This window comes from Ursus americanus, chromosome 4 (genome assembly GCF_024610735.1).
Source record: "Ursus americanus isolate L20-20 chromosome 4, mUrsAme1.1.p, whole genome shotgun sequence".
Classification (NCBI taxonomy): Eukaryota; Metazoa; Chordata; class Mammalia; order Carnivora; family Ursidae; genus Ursus; species Ursus americanus.
Genome location: NC_142130.1, coordinates 32,390,556 through 32,417,548, shown reverse-complemented (window position 1 = coordinate 32,417,548; position 26,993 = coordinate 32,390,556). Strand labels below are relative to the sequence as shown.

At 39.7% G+C, this 26,993-nt stretch overlaps 1 protein-coding gene and 1 pseudogene across 7 annotated transcripts in view; one reads left to right on the top strand and one right to left on the bottom strand.

Annotated features, from left to right (window-relative positions):
- Window positions 1-178: 178 nt before the first annotated feature.
- Window positions 179-26,993, bottom strand: part of LRCH3 (leucine rich repeats and calponin homology domain containing 3) — a 125,801-nt gene continuing 98,986 nt past the window's right edge. For 3 of the 7 annotated variants that reach the window (XM_087861555.1, XM_087861557.1, XM_087861558.1), the window contains 6 exons: window positions 20,692-20,740; window positions 20,075-20,182; window positions 18,425-18,543; window positions 17,649-17,786; window positions 9,530-9,607; window positions 179-6,020 (listed from right to left, as the gene is read on the bottom strand). In XM_087861555.1, the coding sequence (XP_087717681.1) occupies window positions 5,820-6,020; window positions 9,530-9,607; window positions 17,649-17,786; window positions 18,425-18,543; window positions 20,075-20,182; window positions 20,692-20,740 (693 nt within the window). In that variant the 3' untranslated portion in view covers window positions 179-5,819. Of the gene's footprint in view, window positions 6,021-9,529; window positions 9,608-17,648; window positions 17,787-18,424; window positions 18,544-20,074; window positions 20,183-20,691; window positions 20,741-24,514; window positions 24,587-26,993 lie in introns of all 7 variants that reach the window. The other 4 variants (XM_045812673.2, XM_087861556.1, XM_045812667.2 and 1 more) reach the window with 3 other exon arrangements.
- Window positions 24,932-25,430, top strand: LOC123802171 (large ribosomal subunit protein uL11 pseudogene; annotated as a pseudogene).

The window sequence follows — 26,993 nt, the reverse complement described above, 5'->3', positions numbered from 1 at the left end:
CTTATATGTAATTCCAAATACAGGGCAATACTGCTATCTCTACTTCTTTAGCAAAGTGAAACAAAACACCAAAAAGACTGAAGGGTCTGTTACGAGCACCCAGTTTCTACCGATGTTCCTTCAGGGAACTCAATAAATAACCTTTCATTTTTGTCAAGGAAATCATGCTTTAGGTATGAACATTTTCAAATCAGCCTTTATTTCATGCGATTGAAGTGTTGGCTTTTATTTTAATGTCGACATGTAAGGTGGCATACAGGAAATTTAAAATAACATACATGATATTGACATATTTATACTTAGAACTTATGCATTATATTTACAGACATACAAATATAGGACAATGTTTTACAAAATCTTTACTAATTACATGTTTACAACATTTTCAGAAATAAAATCTGCTGTAAACCATCTCACTGCAATACATATATAAAAAGGTTTCTAAATATCCATGTTTTCCTTCATTTCTACAGCCATTTTAAGCACTTAGTTGTTAAAAAATTTGTCCTACTCATCAGCATAGTCACACGTCATTAGTCACTGCTGAGCTGTAGCAAGTAAGAGAAATCACAGACTCCTTGATTAGCTATGAGGCTGTACTTTAAAAAGCTACAGAGTGACCTCCTAATAAGCCCCCTATTCTCTTCTAGCCAAACAAAGGCCCCTCTGCCCCGACGCTGCTTCCAGAGCACCTGCTGACTTACAGTGTCCACAGCTGGCAGGGGCCCTGGGGGGTGGGCATCCAGCCGGCCACTGTTTCAGTAGAAAGCTCAGAAATGGGCAGGTAGGCCTGTTACAGCATCTTCGTCTTACACTGGAGTCTAACGAGGCTACATGTTAAATGTTCTTTCCAGTTTATAAAAAAAAAAAAAAAAAGTACTTACAGAACACTGAATACAAAATTTTTCTAGCAAAAACATCACAAAATGTTTTTGCATCTTGACTTAGAAAAGAAACTGAATATATTTGATATTTTTCTCATTATCAACCAAAACTGTACACAATTTTTTTCTAGTAGTTCAAATATAAATTCGCATTAGTTTGGTAAAAATACATTAATAGGGTTGCAGGTTATGTGTAAGATGTGAAATAAGTGGAAATTTCCACTTATTCCTATGGGATAATGAGTTGCAAATGTTCCAAATGGTGCATTATGTGTGTCTTCTGGGACTATTCCTTGCAGAATAGGTGCCAAACAGTCCTGTTCTTTGCTGAGCTTCATTTCAAATGGCTTCTACTATTTGGAAATTATACTGAGGTTTAATGTTGACTAGAAAGAGAAATACCCATAGTTTAAAAATGCACACAGCTGAATTCTGAACAAGGCGCTCTGATTGGTGGGTCTGGGTAGAACTGTAACTATAATGGGGTCTGGCTCTAAGCACTTAAAAAACATTTTACTTTTATTCTGTAAGGTCAGTGAGGGTCAGTGGGCTTTGAGAGCAGATGTTCTATGTTCTTTAATTTTAAACTTTGACAAAGTGGTAATGTTGTGCTGAACTTGTTTCCCTATGAGAACAGGGAGAAAACATTATTTTGACCGTACTCAACATGATTTTACGCAGTTACTTTTAGATGTCGCATTTACATGACAAAGAGTGAACATTTTGCTGCAATGCATGCACTGGCAAGTCCAGTACCGTTCACAACCCCAAACCTCAGTATCGCCACTTACTCTGTGTGCTTGGTTTACGCAGGCAGTGAATACCAAAAGATGCGCTGACAACTAAAAGGGGGCCAAAATATAGGGTAAGAAAGACCATAGTGGTTTAAAGTTGAACAAAGGCTCCCGGCTTTGTGTTCCACGAGCCCTTGGGCCCTCTTCCTTGGCCTACAGTTGAGTGAAGAAGGCACCAGCAGTAGAGGTCGATGAGGTGGATACCGAGACAGCACTCGGGTTTTCAAGATGCCACAAGTGCCTTAATTCAGCCATGGAAACTGGCAGTTACTTGAAAGAAATTTAGAAACCTGGTTTTTCTTTTACTCCTTTTGCTCTGTTTTCATAATCTTCCATTAGTCAGGGAGCTGGAAGTGTATCTGCCGTGAGTGGCAGGTCCCGGCATCCTGGGAGCAGCGTGCGGGGAGGCGGAGGGGGCGTTCAATGCAAATGATGCTGAGTAATGCATGTCACCCCCTAAGGTTCTGGAACCTGTGTGTGGAGTACTTGTTTCTCATGTTCAGGCAGAATGTCACCTATGAGAAGCAAGCTTTAGGTGGTGGTGGGCAGAAGTTAGGGGAAGGCCTAGGACAGTGGCCTTAAATACAACTTAACCTCTCTCATTGCTTTACTTATGCAAAAATCTAGGCCTTCTACATTTATATTTGTTTTGCCTTAGACATAAGTTTTTTTGTCCAAAAAAACCCAGTTCTGTTATTTCTGTTTTGCCCTGGACAGACAGTTCCAAGTAATCATAATACAGCTCCTGACTTTACATGTGGCTGACAAACACAGTGGAGTCGCTACTCCCCGCATTATACAAAAAATGCCCAGCTTGGGAAAGGGGTCTCACTACGTCTGTTGAAAATGCAGATATCCAGGCCTCGCTCTAGATGTACTGGAATGAGAATCTACATTTTAACAAATGCTCCAGGAGAGTCTAATGCACAACCAGTTTTGGAAACCAGCGGGTTCCAGAAACAGGAAACAGGTAAAGATAACAGCTGGTCTGTGCTTTCAGGAAAGCTAAATATCCTTCTCAGCAGCTTCCTTTCTGGTACGGGACACAAGCCTGCTCTCAAGGAAAGCACAGCCAGCTCAGGCCTCGGTGTCGGGTTCTCAGGAATGACAGAATTAAGTTTCATTTGCGAAAACCAACCATGTCTTCCTAAAACAATTCAATGGAAACAGATATAACCTCCCCTAAAATGGAGAAATGAAGCAAACTATTCCTGTTAGGAATCATGGAAGCAGTCCCTTTTAAGAACACGTAAGAGCTTTGCGTCAGCAGCCGGCTGGCAGCAGCAGTCACGTCCTGCTCCGGTTGGCCGGGCCAGCGCCCAGGTGCTGGGGCTCCTTACGCAGCAGACAAGTGGTGCTGCTGCTTGGGGGGGGCAAGCTCCAGGAGAGCCCGCACCGTCACTGCGACCTGGCTCAAACCTTTCTCTTCTAAAATGTGCAGAGGCAAACATAATTGCTCCTGAAATGGGACAACGTAACATAAACAGAAACAAAAAAGAAAACAGGATGAACATCAACGAACTGAAAAGAAAAAATAAGCCCCTCTTCTCTCCCTCCTCACAGTCAACTGAGATAAGACAGGTCAGCACCTGGGGAACTGACCTCTGTTCATATGAGTTCTGCAGAGATGGCATCTGACACTGTCACTTTATTCAAACAACTAAACATACATACAGGTCATTTTGAAAACTGGAATAAGGACGAGTTACAGACACTTAATACATACAACAGAGGATAACAGAATACTATGGAGTCGAAGCAACATCCTTCATCCCCGATAAATAAAAGAGCAATGCAGAGCAGTAAAACAAGGCAGGGAAAACAGAAAAGCAGTTCCAAGTTACCAGACAGCTCAAGCCCGAAAGATCTAACATTGCCAGAGAAAAGTGCTCCAGAAATTACATACCATGGGAATGCAAGATGGGTTCATGCCATAAGCCAGACTGCGTGAGGGAGGGAGGCCCACCAGCTGCATTATAATCCTGATTGTGAAAATCGGGGCTCTCGTACCAGGCAGGGAACACGGGAGGAAACCACTATTTCATATCCTGGTACTGAATGGATTAAATTATGCTGGAGGACGATGACGTTAGTTTAGTCAGGAACGTCTTAATTACCGTATATTTGAAAGGTGTTTATATGTTTCCTAAAGGAAGTTAAAATACTTCTATCATGTTTGCCTCATTAATGTTTGGTTAATCCTTTCTTGAAAGAGAAAAAGGCATTGCTTAAGAATAGCACCTATCATTGGTTTTTCTTTTAACACTAAATATTCAGAAAAAAGGACACTGCTCACAAAGGACAGAAAGCAGAATTCTGGTTCCACTAAAAAGGAGACTACACATGTTTATTAAGGAAGACAGCTGGACTTTTCATTGGCACTTTACTGTATTATTAGGAAGTTTTACAAATTAGTTGCAATAAAAAATATAACATTTATTTTGAACAGTTATTGGTACTTGTGCTTCTTACTCAAAATTTTAATACTTATCTTGATAAAACAAGGTAATTGGGGATCTTTTGACCTTATAAAACTAGCAACTTTGTACAAATACTTTGAGTACCACTGTCAGTACAGATGACCTATTCTAAAATGAACCCGCAGGGTGTTTTGCTCTTGGGAGAGGCATATTTTCTGAGGCCCATTCCCTGATCTCTTCTCCAGAGCGCCCTGTGCTGCGTGTGGCTTAGCCACTCCCCCCAGGCTCATGCTTTCCAGATGCATGCTTACCTTCCAGGCAGCGTACAGGGAACGCCGTGTGCTCTGAAGAGAACGTGCAACTACTCCCCCAAACCACACGCAAGACCACGTGTTTTTTTATTTTCTAAGGGGACAAAACTCCACAAAACTGAATGATCTTTGACTCAAAACATCTTAAAATCAAAACAAAGCACACCTCCCAAACTCTGGAAGGTACTACTACTGTATAAAACTGACTTTCAACACAGAGTTCAATGTTTCAGCATTAATAGGAAAAAGGTTTTTAATGTGTTAAATAATTGTCCCATTTGATATGGAAGAAAACCAAAGCAATCAGACCCTCAGGCCGATCACTCCTACAACAGGGTGTTACGTTCCCTGCAACTTCCCTTCGTATTTGAGTTCAGTAGATTCCTGAATGTTCCAAAACCCTATTTATGAGAACTAGAATCTGAATGCAATCACGAAGTAGTTTCAAGTATTAAGGCTAGCAGCTTCAATACTGAACATTCTGAAGAAGACAACACCCGCTCGCTGCCTTGGGTACAGAACAGAGACTGCTGCCTGATACCTTTTACCTGCCACTACTGTTCAGACAGAGCCTCCTAGACGGCCTAATTCAATACCAGCTCACCTACTAAGATGGTTTGAGTATACTGGAAATGACATAAATTTCTATCTAATTCTAAATAGGATTCTAGAAGTGCAGTGCAGTTAATGATAACAAGCGCGGTAAATCTGGACAGGCGCCTCCTCCTGAAAGGGCAGCTCCAGACCGTCTGCTTGCGGTGGACTATTTTAATGCACACACTGGGCTCGGAGTAGCAATCTAGGGAACCTACCTGATCTTTGCACTGAACATTCTGATCAAATTAAAATTATTAAGAATAAATGGCCAGTGCTTCCAGATGTGCAGACAGTAAATGCTTAGGTGGGCCTGTCCCTACCGGTACAGGGAGATTTTAGGGCACAGCTCAATGCGGTGATCTAGGTGACCAGGTGCCTCCCCAACCAGAAAGGTTACAACTATTTCTTTCCTTACGAGCAGCTGTTGAAAAGGTTGGAAAATGGCCACATGGGAATTTTATTACGTCATTTGGAAATGAAGTTCTAAATCATATTCTAAGAACAGGTTCAGGATTGTATCCGAGACACCTTAGCACTTACGGTAAGAGAAACAAGGCCGCAGGCCAGGAGAACGGACAAATGACCAGGAGAACAAATGCTGGTCTTTTACTCTTTGTGAGCAGTCACCAAGGCTTACTAATGGGATGGGCTGTTCATCTGGACGCATGAGGGCAGGATTTATCTACTTTACTGGTTAGCTCTTTGATGGCCAGAAAAAAAGAAGCACATACGTAAATACTTCGTAACGAGAGACAAAACTCCTTCACCAAGCACAGGAATGAGGTGGAAGATCACTGGAGTACGATCTTTCAGCTAGTGGGGGAAGATCCAGTAATAAAGCAGACAGAGCGTTAACATTAAAGTACAATAAAATGCCACAAAACCCAAAAGCTGGATAGACAGAGAGACAAAACTGGATTCTTCTGAATGTGCCCCAAAAGAAAGTAGTGTTTCAACAGTTCTTTTAACGCGGAGGTTTAGCTGAAGGATGTCAGAAGGGGAACAAAGATTGTCCTGTCCAAAGTGTGAGCAGGAAAGGAAAACAGAAAAACAAAGTTAGTGGATCAGAAATACAGATTTGAGTACAGAATTCAACATGATCATTTCAGTCATACTCAGAGAAACACATCGCAGTAACCTTTTTTACTACGAGGAATGAAAATAAAATGCTGAAAAACAAAACTACAAAGACTCCTCCATGTGCTGATCTTGATTTTACTACTAAACAGAATAAACTTGCTTGTTGGTGACCAGTGCAAACACTCAGGGTGCAGTGAACGGAACTGGGTGCTGGCCTAGGCGGGTGGGAGGCCTACAAGAGGTGAGGTCTGTGCCAGGCAACAACCTCTTTCCCGGCTCATTCTTCACTATTAACAAAAAAAGAAAGGGCCAGAAAGCAGGACCAAACCTGGGGGTGGGCTGAAGAGAGGGAAGTGTTTGGAGAAAACCAGGTAAATCAGGGAGGGTCACAGAATGAGGAGAGCCTAAGGATCAAGGAAACTTACTACCTGGAGGCCAGGTGTACTGACCGATTTGATGTTTCTCTCAAAATCACGTTGAGCCCATCTTCAAGTCCAGGTTACTAATATGTACGAAATGAGTCTAGAGTGGTAAGGGGCCTTATAGATCATTCAGACCCTCCAGCTCATAGACGAAGAAATTAAATAAGTAAATAAAAACACAACTGGACTGGAGAACAGGAAAATATTCTTCAACACATAACACGTAACTCTGGACGTAAGATGCTAGACTCAGACATTTTTATCACCCAGTATAGTTTTCTGAATGTAACATACTTAATAAAAGCATAATAATAAAGAGAATACCCACATGCCCAGCCTTATCAGAGGTTTTCAAGAGTCATCTTATTCTTTAGTGTTTCGTTCAGAACTTATAAACACCTCAAAACTTGTACTGAGAAGGGAAATTGTTCACCTTTTTAATCTCTAGACAGAATTCTGACATATTTACAATATTAAGTTACACATTTTCAAAAGTGACCATTATTATATCCCTGATTTTCTTTACAAGTCAAACAGAAGTGGGGTGTTTAGGTAAAGGTCAGAATGCCCAAGGGTCGGGGAGAACAAAGAGAAGGAGGGACAGGTTTCTGCTTTCCTCCTGGGGCAGAGGGACCCGAGAAGGGTTCTGCGAACCTATGAGTTGATGTATTTATTCATATGCCCTCACTTTGTTCTAAGCAAATAACTAATCTTTTAGCAGAAGCAGCAGCATACGAGGAACTGTCTAAAAGTGGTGGTGGTGATGGTGACGGCAGTAGAGACTCGGTGGAAGGCAGAGGGGAGGATGAAGGGGCCTCCCGGGATTGCCCACTTCCTCTTTCGGATCAGGGAGACTGAGAGGGAGGAAGGATGTGTTAAGAACCCCAGTGTAACCACCCTAGAAAAATACCCAGTCTCTTAAATTTGTCTTTTTTTCTGTTTCCTGCCTTCAAATAGCACAGCTCTGGTAGGAAAAGGGAAGCTGGCCCACAACCGATCCTGTTAACCACTGCTTGGCAAATGCTGACCCAAATGCACATTTTAAGGACTGTATTTTGCTGACTGTTGGCAGGAATATTCGGAAAGAATTTCAGTGTATGGACTTTAAATCTGAGACAGATGACGGCTCTCTGAAGCCACTGTACAGCCCAAGACGGTAGAGCCGGTAAACAGTACTCTGACCGGGTCTGCTCGCACGGCTGCCGTTGGGGATGTTTTCAGCACTCTCCTCTCTCGGTCCACACTGCCTCTTTGGACTCTTCTCTTTTCTCTGGCTCCCATTCCCTACACTAACCTGTGCTACATTCTTTTGTGTCAAGACATGGTGACGTGGCACTGGGGCGGGTCGTGGGCACGCTTGTGCGATGTGATCAGGTAGGCGCGTCTTCGAGAGACAGAAGGAAGCACTGACTGCTCGTGTGTACCTGTCAATATCAGAGCCTGCTTATTAATACAGAGGAGATGCATGCTATTTGACTAGAAGCCTTACTAAGGCTGACTATTTAAAAATGGTTTGTTCTAAAAGAAATGATGAGCCTTTAGAAAATAGTAGGAAATAAAAATGAAAAATCTGCTTTGAATTTGTCCACAGGAACAAAAAAAGGTCCTTGCTAACTACCACAAATGTAAATTTTCTTTTTATAACTCAGGTTAAAAAAACACACAAAGAAAACATTGAAAAATAAATAGAATTGCAACCTATTTAATAAAAGGGGAAAAAATAACCGTGGGACTTCACCGCGGCTCACGCAGGTGCTCCGCAGAGCCGGACTCATTCCCTTCCACCTTGCGGCCCGGACAAGAGCTGAGAAGGGCAGGCGGCCCTCGGGACGAGTGGTGCTGTGACCTCCTCAGCGCAAGGTTAGCTGACAGCAAGGACCAGGGAGCCACGTAAAGGGAGGGCCACTGTCGTGAAAGCTGTTAGGACAAGGGCTTAAGTTCAAGACAAACGTTGGGGTTGAGTCCAGGGGCCAATCCTGGGGCTCTGACAGGAAGGTGATAGAGAATTAAGAAGGTGATAGAAAAGAGTCATGTTTTCCTTCTTAAAGGCTGGACATCAAATATGACAGGAACTGTAAGGGTTATGGTTAATGAAACAAAGTATCAAATAGCACCAAGTTATTATTTCTCTAAGTGTTTCTGTGTCTCATGTCATTAAATATAGTATTTTTTAAGAGTACCACGCTTAGTTGGTTTAACATAATTGTTTTTAAAAGGATAACCAAATAAAAGTGTTATCAAGTTCACGTCTCTTAATCACATCTATGAAGTTGAACTATTTGTACATTAGAGGGCAAGAAAGCCGTTAACTGCGGGACCTGGAAACAAATCTCAAGAGCCGGACGAATGCCTAGAAACGGCCTCCTGTGTGCTAAATTCCAAAGTATCAGAGCGTAGCGGAAAAACGAGTGAGATCTGAGCACGGTCTGTGATTTGGTGAATGGCACCGTCCCAGTGTGTGTCAGTCTGGACGACACACTATGTTTATGTAGGCAGTGTTAGCAGTACCGGAACCGGGTCACGAGTACACAGCAGCACAGAGTTACTATTATAGATCTGTGCTATTTTTGCAGCATTTTTCTAAGTCTAAAATTATTTCAAAATAATCATTTTTAAAAAGTTTTAAAGTAAATGTTAAAAAACCTGAAACCAACGGAAGCATTCTCGGTCTGAGATGCACTGATTTTGAAGCCCAGCCTCTTATGTATGAAGATGTATATGAGTCAGACAGCAAGTAGGAAAGTTTAGGACAATGTCAAAATAACTTTTTGATTACTTCGCTTTAAGTATTATAATATATTTAAGTTTATATGTGTATTATTTCTTTGCTTGGTCCTTGGAAATAATTAAGGAAAACTGCTCAGAAGTACACTGACTCTAGTAACACGACATCATGATAGTAATTACCAACTTCGTTTAAAGCAAGTCCTATAAGATTTTAGATGCTTGCACTTCTAAAAAACTTTAGAAAAATAATACCCAAGTCTATTTAGGCAACATAAGAAATGATAAATTTGTTACCTGAGGTACACCAATTTTTCTGCAAGCTTCTAGGAAATTCTCCACATTCCGCCTGCATTTTGCCATTGTTAATTTAGGCTACAAAGGAAGGAAAATGTGGTGTTACTACCAAAGTTTGAAAATACTCTTGCCCATTGCTTTGTAAATTCAACATTCTAGAACACGGGTTCAGCAAACTTCTTCTTAAAGGATCAGATAATAAATATGTTAGTCTTTAGGGCCACGTGTGATCTACTAAGAGCTTGAAAGCAACCACAGACAATATATAAGCAAATAGGTATTCCAGTAAAACTTCATTTACAAAAACAGGTGCCGGCCTTGGGCCATAGTTTGCCACTCCCTACTTCAGACATTTTACTTTAATTTTTGTAAGACAGTGCAAAATACAGAGAAATTGTAGAGAGATAGTTGTTTAAATTTTTTTATCCATTTAAAAAAAATATACACTGAAGAAAATGTGTAGTGATAGGAAAGAAATTACCCACAACCCTATCATTCAAATATAATCACAGTCAACACTTCAGTTTATTTCCTTGCAGTCTTTATTAAAGAAGATAATGTTTAAAAAAAATCAACAGCTTTTGCTCATAAATATACTACAGATGCATCATGTCTCTACTCAGAGGTAATACCGAAATGTTTTTAAACATTTGAATTTTAAAAGATTGGATTAAAGAACTGTTTTTCAAAGGGTCCAAATTTCCCATAGGAAATTTCCCTAACTTCTAATTAGTAAACTAGCTTGTTTTTCTGAAAAGGTCTCTTACGAACAACAGTTATATCACATGACCTAAAGCTGTGGAAAAGTTTTTCACCTAGTGGGTTATGTATGGGTTATAATGTAAGGAGGAAATATGAATTCCATTTCCCAGAATGATTAACAAATTCAAGTGTTCAAATTCAGCGGCTGGTTTACAGTAAGTTTAAGCATTAGGCATGGAAGCCAAATGTCTGCACGAACTCTGTGTTCCTGTAAAACTTAGAGTTTTACACAGGTAAGCAGATGGAAGCCTACTGTACCACCTCCAGAAAACAAAGGCTCACTTGTGAATACCTGGGTTGTCTTCAAAAATGGAATATGATACTCCATCATGAGGGGGGAAATGAGATAAACATATAGTAGTGTTTGAGGAACTATAATCTCGGCCTGAGAAAGGTAGCAGGGGCTAGGATTGGCTTTATTAGAAAAAATAAAAAGGTGGGATGAAAGGAAAATAATTAAAAAAAATTTTTTTAAAGTGGTGTCTGGGTGGCTCATTCAGTTTAAGCGGCCGACTCTTGATTTTGGCTCAGGTCATGATCTCACAGGGTCACGAGATCAAGCCCTGCATCGGGCTCTGTACTCAGAAGGCAGTCTGCTTGAGATTCTCTCTCCCTCTCTCTCTGCCCCTCCCCCCTGCCCTGCTTTCATCCACCCCCTCTCTAAAATAAACAAATCTTTAAAAAAAAGTTTAACTGAAAATAAATTTAAAACAATTTTTTTAAAGATTTTATTTCTAGGTAATCTCTACACCCAACGTGGGGCCTGAACTCACAATCGTGAGATCAAGAGTTGCTCGCTCCACTGACTGAGCCAGCCAGGCACCCCCAATAATAATTTTTAAATTTCAAATTGAAAAACTTTCAAAAAGGTCCAGAAAGAAGACAGGAATTAGGTTTCTAGGAGTACCCATTCTTGCCTCTGCCAAATTGTTTCATCACTGAGGTAAGAAAGTTGTTTTGTTGTTATTGTGTTTTTTTTTTTAAGAGAGTGAAACATAAATGGTAGAATCATGATCTACTTTTTTTTTTTTTAAAGATTTTATTTATTCGACAGAGATAGAGACAGCCAGCGAGAGAGGGAACACAAGCAGGGGGAGTGGGAGAGGAAGAAGCAGGCTCATAGCGGAGGAGCCTGATGTGGGGCTCGATCCCACAACGCCGGGATCATGCCCTGAGCCGAAGGGAGACGCTTAACTGCTGTGCCACCCAGGCGCCCCAGAATCATGATCTACTTAACAGGAAAAAAAACACCACAGGGGTTCACACTGGCTAATTCACACTGGACCTGGGCTCCTTCTCTTCTACTTTTTACATGTGAAAGAGCAGGGTATACACTGGACAAGTGATGCTGTGGTCTTCTCAACTCCTGGCTAAAGAGGGAGATATAAGGTAAACTGAGGCATAAAGGAACAGTCACTGTGGTGAAAGCTATTAGGACAAGGGCTTAACTTTAAGGGAAGTTGGGCAAATAAACAAGACAACTGTTTTTTACTTAGGAGAGTTTTCCATTGGCTAGAAATACCCTCTCCCTATACCAGTTTCCCTTTCTGCCTATAAAAATGGACATAGAAACAATGTAACTTCTCTTAATAGGTAATAAGCTTCTCTAATTACTAAGGGACCTTAGCTAAGCAAACCAGGATGTTGATCTGAGTTTGGGAGAGAAGGTTGGGGGTGTGTGAATAGGGCACCATGGACTTTAGCAAAAGAAAGGGACTGGGCATTTCATTCTACAGAAGGAGGACCCCTGAATTTCTGAAACTCTACCATTCGGATGCCAACATCTATGGGAGGGGAGGTGAAATAGGTCTGACCACATAGGTAGAAAAACAACTTGGTTTCTATGCAAAAGAAAGGCTAAAAGGATGGAGTTCATGTTGCTAAGTTAAAACTGGTCCAGGAATCACTACCATCTCAGAAAAAAAAAAGGATCAGGATAATGATCATGGAAACTAACTCAACATTACCTCCATGAAGGCTACTAGCACCCCACGACATAAAAGATGTCTCTGTGTTTGCTGGGGGTGAGGTCGTGGGGGGGCAGCAAAAGAGAAAAATGTCCTTTGAGATTTCCCCTGTAGATAGCAGGGTTCTGACTGATGAAGATGAAGAGGAAGGAGGAACAATCAGCTTTCTCCCCAGTCATTTCTTCCTTTAGCATTTATCCAAATTCCAGGGATGTAGGACAGTATTTCACAAATGGAATCAAACTCCTTACAGTCTGGTGAAAGTTGTGAATCTGCTCTTGAGAAAAATACACACGCACGCAAATTAGGGAGTTCGTGGAGCCCGAGAAGCGCTGGGAATGCTTGATCCCAGGCTACAAATGTTTCCAACAGAATGGCTAGTCCCAAAGGACTCACACCATAGACTCCCTATCACTCTGGAGTTCAGAAGGACTCAGGATTTTGCCTTAAGTCTCATAGAAGCTGCTATCCCCAAAAGCTTTTCCAGAAGTTTCAATGACATCATCTACGGTTTTGGAGAGCTGCGTATAGCCTGTTCTAATTCTTTAATGTGCAGGCTGATCTGAGTAAGAAATCTTATGCAGGTTTTGGAGAACAAAGTAATTTCAACAAGAGCATAATCTATACCAAAAGGAATAAGAAATAAACAATTTCCCTCTATTCTGAAATTTGAAATGATTCAGAAGTTTTTCAGGTCATCTACCTTGGTGATATGGTTCATTCAGTGAGTTGTTATATTACAATATTTGTAATGATTTCTGACGATTCACTAGTACATTTCTAAGAATGTGAACTGTACTACATGACACCTATGTCTATTAAACCAAACAACAGTTTAACAAACATCATTGGCCCTCCCAAAATAACAAAGAAAGATGAATTATAACCTATTATTTGCAAACACACATGCCTTTCTGAGTTTCTTTTGAAATGCTTGGACACAAGACCTCTCCTTATAATGAGGGGTCATTTTTTTTTGAATTGAGGGAAAGAAATCCTGGATCTTACAACATATCAATAAAGTGTTTTTTAAAGTTATATACTCAGAGTTGTAATTAGCCACTTTTCAAAGAATTACAATAAATCACCATGCTTTAATGCAGCCATAAAGAAACTGCTATGGCTTTTCATTTATATGTGGTTTTAACTTTATATTCTCCTCACAAAAAAACTTCTACTAAGAAAGTACGTTACAAAGCTCTCTGTATGGTCAGAAGAACAAAATAAGAGAAGCAATATAGTCTAATACAAAGGAAGGCAATGCATAGGAAGGAAAAGTAGATGTAACTATTTATACTGAAATTAAGTGCTGGAACAGAAGCCCATTAACAATATTGAGTTATTTATAAATCATTATCACAATTTGAAAGTAGGGTTTTTGGTCTGGGTTTTTTTTCCCCCTCTTAATTAGCAATTTTCAACTGGTTGACTCCAAGTCCATTTCTTTTTTACCTCCAAATATTATAATTTGGGAAGTGTTAATATTTATGTTTCTCTTAACTGTGTATGTCATTAATCAAAAAGATCTTCTCTTAAACAGTTTTATTTAATAGGCCTACTTGAGTTTTTCTTTTTTTTTAAATCTCTACACCCATTGTGGGTCTTGAACTCATAACCCGAGATCAAGATTGTATGCTTTACTGACTGAGCCAGCCAGGCCTCCTTGCTTTTAAATGTCAAAGATATTTCATGAAAGACTTCTCTTGTTTTTTGGTTTTTAAAAGAGAAATTAATGTTCTTGAGAGACTGGACTGCTTGTAACTCATCTCTGTACCTCCTGTCCTGGCCGAATGCCTGGCACTGGATATATGCTCACGAATATGAGTTAGAAGTTTTGTTGTTGATTTCACCGGCTAGTTTTAAATTCTCTCATCTCATGTTATACCCATATTTCTTTGACTAACAAGAAGATCCATTTTTCCATGTTTCATTTCTTTAGGCAGTTAAGTATTTGTAAAGTAGTTTTATTTTTCCTTATATGTATTTTACATTCTTACATGGAAGGCACTGTTTTCCAGTAATCAACGTAAAGAACCTCAGTCACCCTTACTCTCAAATTCCACTTTCTATATTAGCTGTTCGCTACTTCCTATGCATTCCCTTTGGAAATGAAAAATGACACATTTGTCCTTTTTTCAAATATTAAAACAATTTTTCCCCCTTAACTCAGTTGATAGAAATGGGGAAGAATGCAAAGTATGAATAAGCCCTTTTCTCACTGGTGTTGCCAAATAGCACGTCAACTTCTATTCTCTAAATCACCACCTTTAGGACCGAGACCAAGTCCTTCCAGTCTCTGGGAGCACAAGTGACTTTGGTAAGGCTACTGTTCCTCTCCACCCCTCCTACACAAAACTGAAGGCCTGTTTTCAGAGGTCACTAAATGAAAAGTGGCTACCAATTTCCTTTAGAAGCGAATGGAGCCCTCTATTTGTGGATGTGCCAGAGGGGATAGGGCACATCACCACCCTTGGGGCTTCGGTAACAAAGCAGCTTTTATAATTAGAAGAACACGAGGTCCTCGGGAGGGACAGATGATTTGTATCTAGAGAGGTAGCAAGTTGAATGTCCAAAAGTGGCCATCCATAGGCCTAGCTACAACTGCAATTTGAGTAAGGAATTTGTAACAGGAAGTGCCTGCTAAATAATAGCAAATGACCGGAAAATGCAATGAGGTCAAACCTTCTGAAAGGTTAGACATTTTTTTTTTTAAAAGATTTTATTTATTTATTCGACAGAGATAGAGACAGCCAGCGAGAGAGAGAACACAGGCAGGGGGAGTGGGAGAGGAAGAAGCAGGCTCCCAGCGGAAGAGCCCGATGTGGGACTCGATCCCAGAACGCTGGGATCACGCCCTGAGCCGAAGGCAGACGCTTAACGACTGCGCCACCCAGGCGCCCCACTGCGCCACCCAGGTGCCCCATAGACAATGTTTTAAGCATGTTACAAATGAACAGCATCCTCGGGAACCTTGGTTATATTCTGGTTGTGTGTGTGTGTGTGTGTGTGTGTGTGTGTGTGTGTGTGTGCTGGGTTGGGGAAAAGGAGGGAGCACAGCTATGAAAGATATTCTTAGAACTGGGGAAATGTGAATATGGCTTAAAGAGCTGTGGATGCTTTACCCAGTAACACTTCAGCCTGTGGATCCATCCTTACTTTTTACCCCACTCCCGCTGGCCGCTAGTGGCTTGCTGTATGCCCTCCTCTTTCAGCCTGATCCCCCAGGAAGCACTGTAGTGTTAATCAACACCTCACTCCCACCTCTAGGCAGGAGGACTCAGTCCCCAAGTCAGTCAGACATTGGCTATAGGCTACCTAGAACAATTCTCTGAAATATTTAGGGGACAAAGTTTTATATTATCTGCAACTTTTATTTTTTATCTTTTTAAAGATATTATTTATTAATTTATTTGTCAGAGAGAGAGAGAGAGAGAGAGCACAGCAGGGGGAGTGGCAGGTAGAGGGTGAAGCAGGCTCTCTGAGCAGGGAACCCGATGCGGGGCTCGATCCCAGGACCCTGGGGTCATGACCTGAGTCAAAAGTAGATATTTAACCAACTAAGCCACCCAGGTGTCCCTATCTGCAACTTTTAAATAGTACAACTGAAACACACACCACACACATACACACACAAAGCAAGATTGCAAAAAGCAATTAAGTGTCAGATCTAAGTAGATGCTTTAAGAGTGTTCCTCGGATTATTCTTTCAACTTTTCTGGCGGTTTGAAATTTTTATAATGAAAATTTGAAGGGAAAAAAAAGGAGAGTGTGTCAACCCCAAACTTGCTCCTTCTTTTGTGGGTTACCATGCTGATACTGACTTCTAGATCTGACCAGCAGTCTAAAGAAAACCTGCCAGTCATCCTGAATGCATATTCTCCCTCATTTTTTTACCCCAGGTTGGTCACTAGATCAGGTCAAATTCCACCCTCAAAATAGATTCAACACTCTAAACTGCAATTATAATCACATTTCCCCCCTCAAATTCTTTCATTGTTTCTTCATTATCTACACTAAGATAAACTTCCCACTCGCTGACATTGTACATACCGTCCTTATCACATGGCCCTTGGCTTACCTCTTCAGCTACCTCTCCTACCATTCGTAACCATACCTTGGGCATCACCTATTCTAAACAACTGAAGAATTTCTTGGGGCGCCTGGGTGGCTCAGTTGTTAAGCGTCTGCCTTCGGCTCAGGGTGTGATCCCAGGGTCCTGGGATCGAGCCCTGCATCGGGTTCCCTGCTCCGCTGGGAGCCTGCTTCTTCCTCTCCCACTCCCCCTGCTTGTGTTCCCTCTCTCGCTGGCTGTCTCTCTCTCTGTCAAATAAATAAATAAAATCTTAAAAAAAAAAAAATTTCTTGACTATGCCATGATTGTCCCTATTTTTTGAATCTGAGCATATTATGCCTAGGATGCTTTTACCCCCTTTCTGTTATGCTGGCAAATTCCTTTTTTTTTTTTTTTTAAATAATCTTCTGAGGGACACCTGGGTGGCTCAGTTGGTTAAACCGTCTGCCTTCAGCTCAGGTCATGATCTCAGGGTCCTGGGATCGAGTCCCGCATGGGGAATCCCTGCTCAGCGGGGAGCCTGCTTCTCCCTCTGCCTACCGCTCCCCCTGCTTGTGCTCTTGCTCACTCTCTCTGTCAAATAAATACATAAAATCTTTTAAAAAATTAATAAATAATCTTCTGAGTCATTTTATTTATTTTTTAGAAAGTAACCTCTAGCTTGACGAAGTCCCAAGAGTTCATTTTTGCTTTTGTTTCCCTTGCCTGTGGAGCCGTGTCTAGTAAGAAGCTGCTGTAGCCAAGGTCACAGAGGTTGCTGCCTGGGTTCTCCTCTAGGATTCTGATGGATTCCTGTCCCACATTCAGATCTTTCATCCATTTTGAGTTTATTTTTATGTATGCTGTAAGAAAGTGGTCCAGTTTTTTTATTCTGCATGTTGCTGTCCAATTTTCTCAATACCATTATGCCCAACGTGGGGGTCGAACTCACGACCCCAGGATCAAGAGTTGCATGCTCTACTGACTAAGCCAGTGAGGCACCCCTATGCTGGCAAATTCCTATTCATACTTTAAGAAGTAGTTCAAATTTTACCTCCTCTGGGCAGGCTTGCCTGAACTCTCCAGGCAGAGTTAAGTGGTCCCTTTTTTGTAGCAACCTCTTACATAGCTCTCTTATAACAACTGTTATTAATCGTTGTTTCCATGCCGATTTTTTCTGTAGTAGAAGTGAGACCTGGGAAGACGGGGACTGGACTATTCATATTTGTATCCCTAGCATTCTGCATAATGCCTGCCATTGTACATAATAAAAGTCTAATGAATAGCCAGTTTCTTTTTTTTGTTTGTTTGTTTGTTTTTTTAAGCATGATATACTTACTACAGCTGGTGAGGGGACGTGGATGCTCGGGACAGATCGAGGCCGCACGTGATTGGCCAAATGGCAAAGAACAACACCATCAGTTAGAGCTGCTCCAAGATCACAAGGCAGTGATACTTTCAGCCGGTACTCAATATGCTAAAATACAGGAAAATGTGGAACACGTTAACTGAAGAGTGGCTGACACAGAGGACATAATGGAGTTACAGTGAAATATATTTAATTAGGAATCAAGATAAAAAGCAAATAACTTAAGTACTACAATTCCTATCTTATCCTTCTATCTCGAATCAATAACTTAAGGAGCTCTAATACATACATATGGCAGCCAGGCCACAGTATATGCAAAATACATGAGAAATTCACTTACAATTTTCTAATTAAAAATACAACAGAACTAGATTCTCTTTCAATTCCAAAACAAAACAATCACTACATGTGATGTTATATGTATATGTACTTGTGTCCACATGTATATATTATTAATACTCTTACAAGATTTTCTTACATGAGGCAGAAAAAATTTTTTAAATGCGTAGGGCCAAGGACAGAGCTTTATAGAAAAACGCATCTCATCTTCCTAGTAAAAGCTGAAAAGAATGTCCTTAATAGCAAAATCTCTTTTATGCTTATCACACAATGGGCAACACAGTATACAACTTGTACACAATTTGTTGATTCTATTAAAAATTGTAAGCCAAATGAACAAGTGATTGCAGGGTTATGGGCTCTAGCGATAACACTGCAAAAGTGTAGTTCAGAGGCGATATACACACTTTCCGTAGTTGATCTATTAATTCCAGCTCTTCTTCTCTCTGTCTTGAGTTCGGTCTCGTTATGGGATCTGCAGAATCAGTGGTAGGTGCAGAAGATGAAAGAAGGGGTGAAGCATGACCTAAAAAAACATGAATATGTAAGACAGAAAGGCGACTGCTCGTGCCGGAAAGATACTTATTAGACCCACCTGGTCACAGGTTCCTCACGAGTACAGCACTTCCCATTTATGGACTCTTAAAAAAGGCTTTATTATGAAAAGTTTCAAATATACATAATTATAGGGAGAATTGTGTTAAAAATGACCAAATGTCCATTACCATTTAGTTCAACTAGTTTTGTTTGATTAAAAATGTTCTTATTAAAAAATACATACAGAAAATTATGCAAATCATAAGCAAACAGCTCAATAAATTATTATTACAAAATGGACACAATCAGGTCAATAAATGCAACATTACCAATATCCAGAAGTCCCTCTCATGCTCCCTGCCCCTCAGTACCTAAAGGTTACTTCTAACGACACAGGTTTTAACTATGTACTTGACTTGTAATACCATAGATTAGTTTTTGTCTAGTTTTGAACTTTCTATAAATGAAGCTATACGGTATGTATGTATATTTCTGTGCTTGGCTTCTTCTGATTGACACTGTTATAAGATTTATCCGTATTTATCCATATTGCATATATTAATTTGTTCACTTTTACTGCTTATATGGTATCCCATTATACAGATATGCCACAATTATTTATCCACTGTATCACTAATGGACACTGTTTGGGGCTATTATGAATAATGTTGCTATAAATATTTTTGTACGTATCTTCTGGTATACGTGTTTACATATTTCAGAAAGCAAAACTGCTGGTCACAGGATATACAAATGTCAACATTATTAGATAACGTAAACAGTTTTCCATACTAATTTACAATCCCACATGCAGTGCAACTCTGGTGCGATTTTAAATCTCACTACGAGGGCATCTATCAGTTGCACTAAAAGTCGCTATTTTTGACTTGAAATGTTTGTTTCTATTTCCAGGTAACTTCTTTGGAGACCACGCAGATGTATGTCATATTAACTAAAAAACATTAGACTGAGTAGCTTTTTTAAAAAAAGAATTACTTGGGTGCCTGGGTGGCTCAATCAGCTAAGTGTCTGCCTTCGGCTCAGGTCATGATCTCAGGGTCCTGGGATTGAGCCCCATTTCAGGCTCCCCACTGAGCAGGGAGTCTGCTTGTCCCTCTCCCTCAGCCCCTCCCCCTGCTCGTCATCTGTCTGTCTCTCTCAAAAAATAAATAAAATGTTAAAAAAAAAAAAAGAATTACTGACTCATATTTTTTAAGAATACATAAAACAGCTTTTATTAACAGAAAAATCTGAAAAAGAGCTCATTACAGGAAGAGGAACATTCCCTAAAGCCTTGAAAGACTATTTTATTTGTTCAAACCTATAACCTCTTTTGGGTGGTATTAAGAAACTAGTTAAATTTAAACAAGATTCTCCTGCTTTAATGTTAGTGAGATCACAGATAAATGCAGAGTTGAAAGCTTTTGTCAAAGTGACGTCTCAGGGTAGAAGTTGAAAAGCATAAAATAGTTAATGTCATTGTATAAAGTACCCCCCGGTTTTTGGTCACTGTGACCTACCTTTATTTGCTTCTGCCCTGACAGCTGCTCGGAAAAGGAAGCTTTCAGGGCGCTGGGCCTGGTTTCTCTGAATAGCGGCAGGAAAAGAATATGCAGGGGAATGATGAACTACATCAGCATGGAAAAGCAAAATAAGATTAAAGGAGATGGAAAAAAAATTAAACATAATAACAGACACACATGTCATAAAAGTTCAATAAATGGTACAAAGATCAAATTAAACCTGGTAATGAGATAAGATGATAATTTTGTTTATTAATACAAACTCTGGTACAGAAGAGTAACCTCGAAATCAGGAAGGCTGCTTGTATGTATTTTTAACTGTCATGCTATTTTTGCTATAACAATAAAGGCAGAATGAATGTTACTATATTGAATAGATTCTCTTATGACCCTATAGCCCTGCTAGCTCACGCTCGCATGTTCATATCAAATGGCTGAGCAGTTGAACAACCAGTTGAATTAAAAAATGGAAAATGTGCAGGAAGTTATCAATTCAGGGTCTGGTTTCTCCTCTCAGAAAAGGAAGCCACAGCTAGCTAAGAGGTAATTTATCAAGAAAGTCCCGGTAAAGAATTATTCTTGATGTGGTTAATTATACCTTTGTTGTCTATTACCTGTTTCTGTTGTAGGTGAACTTGTTACAGCATTAGATCTGTCATCATTCTGCAGAGAAACAGAGATATATATCAATTATTATTATTCAAGAAAGGGTACTTTCCACATTTATGATTACCTGGGATAAAAGAAGAAAATCATTCAACTCTCCTTCAAAATTAAGTCTAGAAATCAGAATTAAGGATTAATTTTGTACATTTCTTTAAGGCCAAACTTTTCATTTACTTCTACAGGATACAAGGTGCATGTAATGCATTCTCTAAAGATAGTCTAATAGGTCTTTCCTAGGACTATGAAAAATGATCATCCTAGGGCAGAAAATTTTATTGGGAAATGTGTAGGGGAGAGTAATTTCATTTTATAATTTCATTTTCTGGTACAGTTTCTGAATTATTTTTCTCCCCCTAGGGGAAAATTTAATGTATTAAGAAAAAGTGATGCAGGTCTCTTCATTTCAGTTAGGAAATAAGGTGTTTAAAGATGACGGATAGCTGTATTTTCAGGCTAGCATCGGAGTCCAAGATGTTTTTACTTCCTGACCAAAAAGGGAACTACAAAAAGGAGGAAGAGCTAGCTCAACACGTATCGAGTTTACCATAAAAAAGAGAAATGTAATTAACCTAATTTAAAAAGAAGTGTTGGCTGGATGCGCTAACAATATTGAAGGCTTGGAAGGGGAGTAGAATCAAGAAAAGCTAGAGTAACAATTTTCCAGGCCTTGACGTCTAGAATCAATAAATTAAACATAACTTTATGATATAACTAAGATACATTTTTTAACTGACAGAATGATTTTTTTTTAAAGATTTATTTAATTGAGAGAGGAGAGAAAGAGCATAAGCAGGGAGAGCGGCAGGCAGAGGAAGAAGCAGGCTCCCCGCTGATCAAGGAGCTCGATCCCAGGACCCTGAGATCATGACCTGAGCCAAAGGCAGAAGCGTAACAGACTGAGCCACCCAGGCATCCCACTAACAGAATAATTTTAAAACACATAGGTACATACATCTGCTCCCATGGTCTTTTCTCCGGTTTCATCTTAATATTTTCAGAAATCTTTTATCTCATCTCTAGTTGGGAGGTGGGCAGGTGAAATTAATGAAGATGGAATTTTAACTGCTAACATTCATACATACATACATAAGCAGAAACCATGCTGTTGCTAAGATTCTTGGACTGATGTGGAAGACAATTTTGTGGTAACAATTCCTTGGTCTGATACTCTTAGGCTGAGAATTAAGATCTAAACAATAAGCTGAGCTGTTGAGTGAAGCAATATATTATATCTTCAGTAGTGAAAAAAGATACATTCATCAAGTTTATAGATGTGAGTAAAATAACTTTAGGATGTTGAGAAGAAACCAAAATTTAAATAACAAATTTAAAATAAGAGCAACAAGAACTAATAAAAAGGACGAACAGGGAAATAAGGCAAAAGGATATCTTTACAAGGAAATAAAAGAGTATCCTTATTTTCAAGGAGTAGGAGATAGGAAGGAGAAAGCTAGTTAGCTAAATAGAGACCTATGGTCAAGGACCATATGGTACCAACAGGAAAACATAAACAGTAGAGATTACTTCAGATACAGAGGAACAATATATATATATATTTAATTAAAAGACCGAAGAAGAGTTAGACTAGAAATTTAATATGCAAAAAACAATAAAGTTAATAGGCAATGCTATTAGATGGGGAGAAAGAGCTGGAATAAATTCCACTGAATGGCAGCAAATGTTGTCCACCTCTAGAAACACCAAAAGATAACACACAGTTGGGTGTAATGAAAAAGCCAGAATAGAGGCGACTTGTAGAATGATTTTTAAAATGTACTTTTATTGAAACTAGAAATCTAAGTGACTTGCTTTCTAGGATATGAAGATAATTAGTTCAAATCATTCAGAATCAGTGTGGCCATGAACTATATTTGAGAACTCTTGGAGAACTGGAGCAAAAAACAGAAATCGACAGGAACTCGACTTTTACTTGTCTGGTTAAGGGATAAAAGAAATAAATCCATGCCTAAATATATATAAATACTTTACCTGATGTAAAGTAACTGGGATACAAAAAATATAGTCTTTTCAAACTAATCATTTACACTGCAGCAGGTCTTGACAGACAAAGTCAGACTTACCATACAATGGTTGGCACATTCAGATTTGGACTTTTTCAACTATGATTCTGGGAGAGAATAACGCCCCAATGCCCTAAGGTATCCATTGAGTGTAATGAAATAGCTTCTCTCCTAGACATCTCCTATACTAATTATACATCTTCCTTGAGAGAATTTTGAGAATAATCCCTCAATTTCCTATTCTGTCATTCAAATAAAAAGCCTAGCTGGGAAAAGCTAATAAAGGGTCAACGTAGAAGAGAATTACAGTTTCTTCAGAAGTCTTCCAGATATGTGTAGCATCTTCAATAAGGACTACAGAGAAGGTTTATCAGGTTTACAGATGTTATAAAGTTGGGGCCAGCATTTAGAAGAACATGATGCAAGAATCTGAAAGTATTCTGGTAAATCAGAGAAGTAAAAATGTTCAAAAAGCAAAATCAAGGGGCGCCTGGGTGGCTCAGTCATTAAGCGTCTGCCTTCGGTTCAGGGCGTGATCCCGGAGTCCTGGGATCGAGCCCCTCATCAGGCTCCTCCGCTGAGAGCCTGCTTCCTCTCCCACTCCCCCTGCTTGTGTTCCCTCTCTCGCTGGCTGTCTCTCTCCCTGTCAAATAAATAAATAAAATCTTTAACAACAACAACAAAAAAAAGCAAAATCAAGTATTTAGAAAAACAAGATACAAGATGTGGAAATTAATGATCATTTAGGAGTATAACTGAAACATCTGAGAATTACAGTAGATACTGAGCAAAATGAGAAAAGCCAACTTAATGCTCAGAGTAAGATGTGAAAACGCTTGTTTCATGCTCAGCGCCAGGTGGGCTTGAGTGAAGGCTGTGTTTCTGGTTGGGGACTGCGGAGCCAAAACGGAAGACAGAGAACTTGAGAAAGCTCCAAAGGATTCAGACTGAAAAAGGCACATAAAATGACCAGAATTTATATAGTGAGAAGACAAGGGCAGCATCGTAATAGTTTTCAAATTTAAAGATTCTTATATCAAGATTGCTAAATAACTAGAATATCTCCACACTGGAAAGAAAAGAAGAAATACGTGTACAACACAGGGGGCAGATCTAAGTTAGACAAGGGAAGACCCTTCTAACAGTGAAGATTATTAATAATTCCTTATATATCATATGATCACAAATATGGAATTACCATTCCTACAGGCCTTCAAAAAATAAAAAACCACAAGCTCTTTATTTAGGCTTCTGGGCCCTGGACCATACATGAGCAAATGGGAGTGACTGTGCCAATAAAACTATTTACAGAAACAGGTGGCCTGGGGGCCACAGCTTGCTGACCTCTACTACAGGAGGGCTTCAGCAGTGACACTCTTGGGGACTGGGACTGAGTTATTGTGCATGCACATCAGACAACAGAGTTAATTTGACGTTATTTATCAGCCAAAGTAAAATAACTCCACTCATGACCACAAAATAACCTTTGATAGGAAAATTAGAGTGACATTTCCAACAGAATCTCAATATAAAGAATTAATGCAGGCTCTGTGAGTGCTTCTAGCACGGTAAATCTTTCAAAAATTTCAAGTAAAATTAATGTTAAACTCACAAATAGTTTAATAAGCTTACAGATATTTCATGCACTCCTAGGTTTTACATTGCCATTGGACCAATACTGGAAAATTTAAGACCTCCCATGCACAACCCCTCCCCAAAGCTCCTGGTGCATTACAGTAACAAGAGATACCTTAATAGGCACGAAGGCAGAAGAATGAGGCAGGGGAGCAGCACAGCCCACTTGATTCAACCCTGACAGCGACTAAATTTTAAAAGAGAAAGAGAAGAAACAGAAGGCAGCATTTATGTTATTAGCAAAATGTCAGGCAGGCAGGGCAGATCTGGTCGATGAAATTAGAAAAGGAAAGGTCATGGACAAACTTTCAAATCGTTTACTAAGATATTGATAGGGCAGAAAGAATAGTTGGGGGAAAAACCCCTAACACAAAACAGTTTTCCCACTTGTATAATTTAAACTATTTCAGTACCTCACACCACATTAATCAAGAAATGAAAGGGCTTTTGGCTGTCGGCTCGGAGGAGGCCAAGGCGCAACTCTTTTTGGTCATCTCGAATCTGGGTTCATCCGACACCAGCTGCTTCCTCCATGCCGCCTAAGCTCGACCCCAAGGACATCAAAGTTGGATACCTGAGGTACACTGGTAAGGAAGTCAGTGCCCCGTCTACCCTGGCCCCCAAGGGCAGCCCTCTGAGTCTGTCTCCAAAAAATGTTGGTGATGACAATGCCAAGGCAACCAGGAACTGGAAGGGTCTGAGGATTACAGCGCAACTGACCAACATTCAGGACAGATGGGCTCAGACTGAAGCGGTACCCTTTGCCTCTGCCCTGATTATTAAAGCCCTCAAAGAACCATCAAGAGACAGAAACAAGTAGAATAATATAAAGCACAGTGGGTATCACTTTTGATGAGACTGTCAACACTGCCTGGCCGATGTGGCACCGATCTTTAGCTACAGAACTCTCTGGAACCATTAAAGAGATCCTGGGGACTGCCCAGTCTCTGGGCTGCAGTGTTGATGGCCGCCACCCTCATGACATCATAGATGACATCAACAGTGGTGCAGTGAAATGTTCAGCTAGTTAAGAACTACAAAGGAAAATATTTTCATAAATGATCATGTGACAACAACAAAAAAGCAGGCATGATTTATTAAAAGTGATTTTATGCAGAACTAAAACTGAGAACATCAAAATTTTTTGGAATAATCACCTTAGAAACTAAACCAGTAAGTCCTGTGCTCTTTCTATGATGGGAAAACAAATCCAGTCAAAGAGCTCATTTTAACTGAGCAGAACTGGCATGAGTAAGAACTACATTTTTTCAATATTAATCCAAATTAGATTAATATAATTCGATGTAACAGCTCTGATGTAAGAAAACAGGATATGAGGATTCTGTGCCACACCTTAAGGATGAATTTCATTTCTGCCTCTGTGACCAAATGACCTATAAGAGGGTGAGTGGAATTTTCCTTTTCTTTGAACCCTTCATCTTTTCACTAACCTACATACAACTAGAAATAATTAGCTGTATCTATTAGGTAAATTAGAAGTATAATCAGAGACAATGCTATTAGAATCTACTGTACAGAATTCTGACTACAGATAAAACTGCTCAAAACATGACAATTTTTTAATTTGGTAAAGAGTAAAAATCAGAGAAGACAGGACTTTTACAAAGGGCAATGGATAAGACTGTACCAATTAAAAAAATTGCCAAGGGCTTAAATATATTAATGTACATATATTATAATGTACATAACTTTGAAAAATGTAAACTAGGATCACAAATATGTGAATCATGGAATAAATGAACTTAAACACATATGTATGCTTAGAAAAAGGTGTGCAGATGATCAATAAAATAGATACAACTATTTTTATTTTTTTATTTTTATTTTTTTTCCTTCAAAGATTTATTTATTTATTTAGTTGACAGAGAGACAGCCAGCGAGAAAGGGAACACAAGCAGGGGGAGTGGGAGAGGAAGAAGCAGGCCCCAGCAGAGGAGCCTGATGTGGGGCTCGATCCCAGGATCCCGGGATCACGCCCTGAGCCGAAGGCAGACGTTCAACGACTGCGCCACCCAGGCGCCCCAGATACAATTATTTTTAAATACAGTTGATGAACAGCAATGTTTCTCTTTCTCTTGTGGGGGGTGGGCAATAAATAAATAAATAAATAAAGTAACACTGCAACCTACTCTATCTTAAGGCAGAAAAAAGTGAAGGAAATGTACCAGAACAAGACTGTGACAACAGTCATACCCTGTGTGTGCTTCACCTCTTCAGTCTTCCTGGGCCTCTTTATAACCAAATGTACTGGAATTACTGTCAATCTCAAACATAAAAAGGCTAAAAGCCCCTACACTGTGAAAGGAGGACAAAAGGAGTGGAGGGAAGAGGAAGTGAGATGAGCTTACAGAGTCTCTAGTTTCTGAGATGAAACAAAGATGGAGATGGGATACAGATGAAAGCAACAGATCCTTCAGGGCAGCCCTCACGGATATTAAACACCACTAATAGTTATTTCAAATCCTATACTTCAAGGTCTTTAAATCAAATCCAACATTTACACCTCGCTGTATCATTAGACCTTTTCACCGTGAAACAATTTAATGAGGGATTATTACATACACAGCATTTAT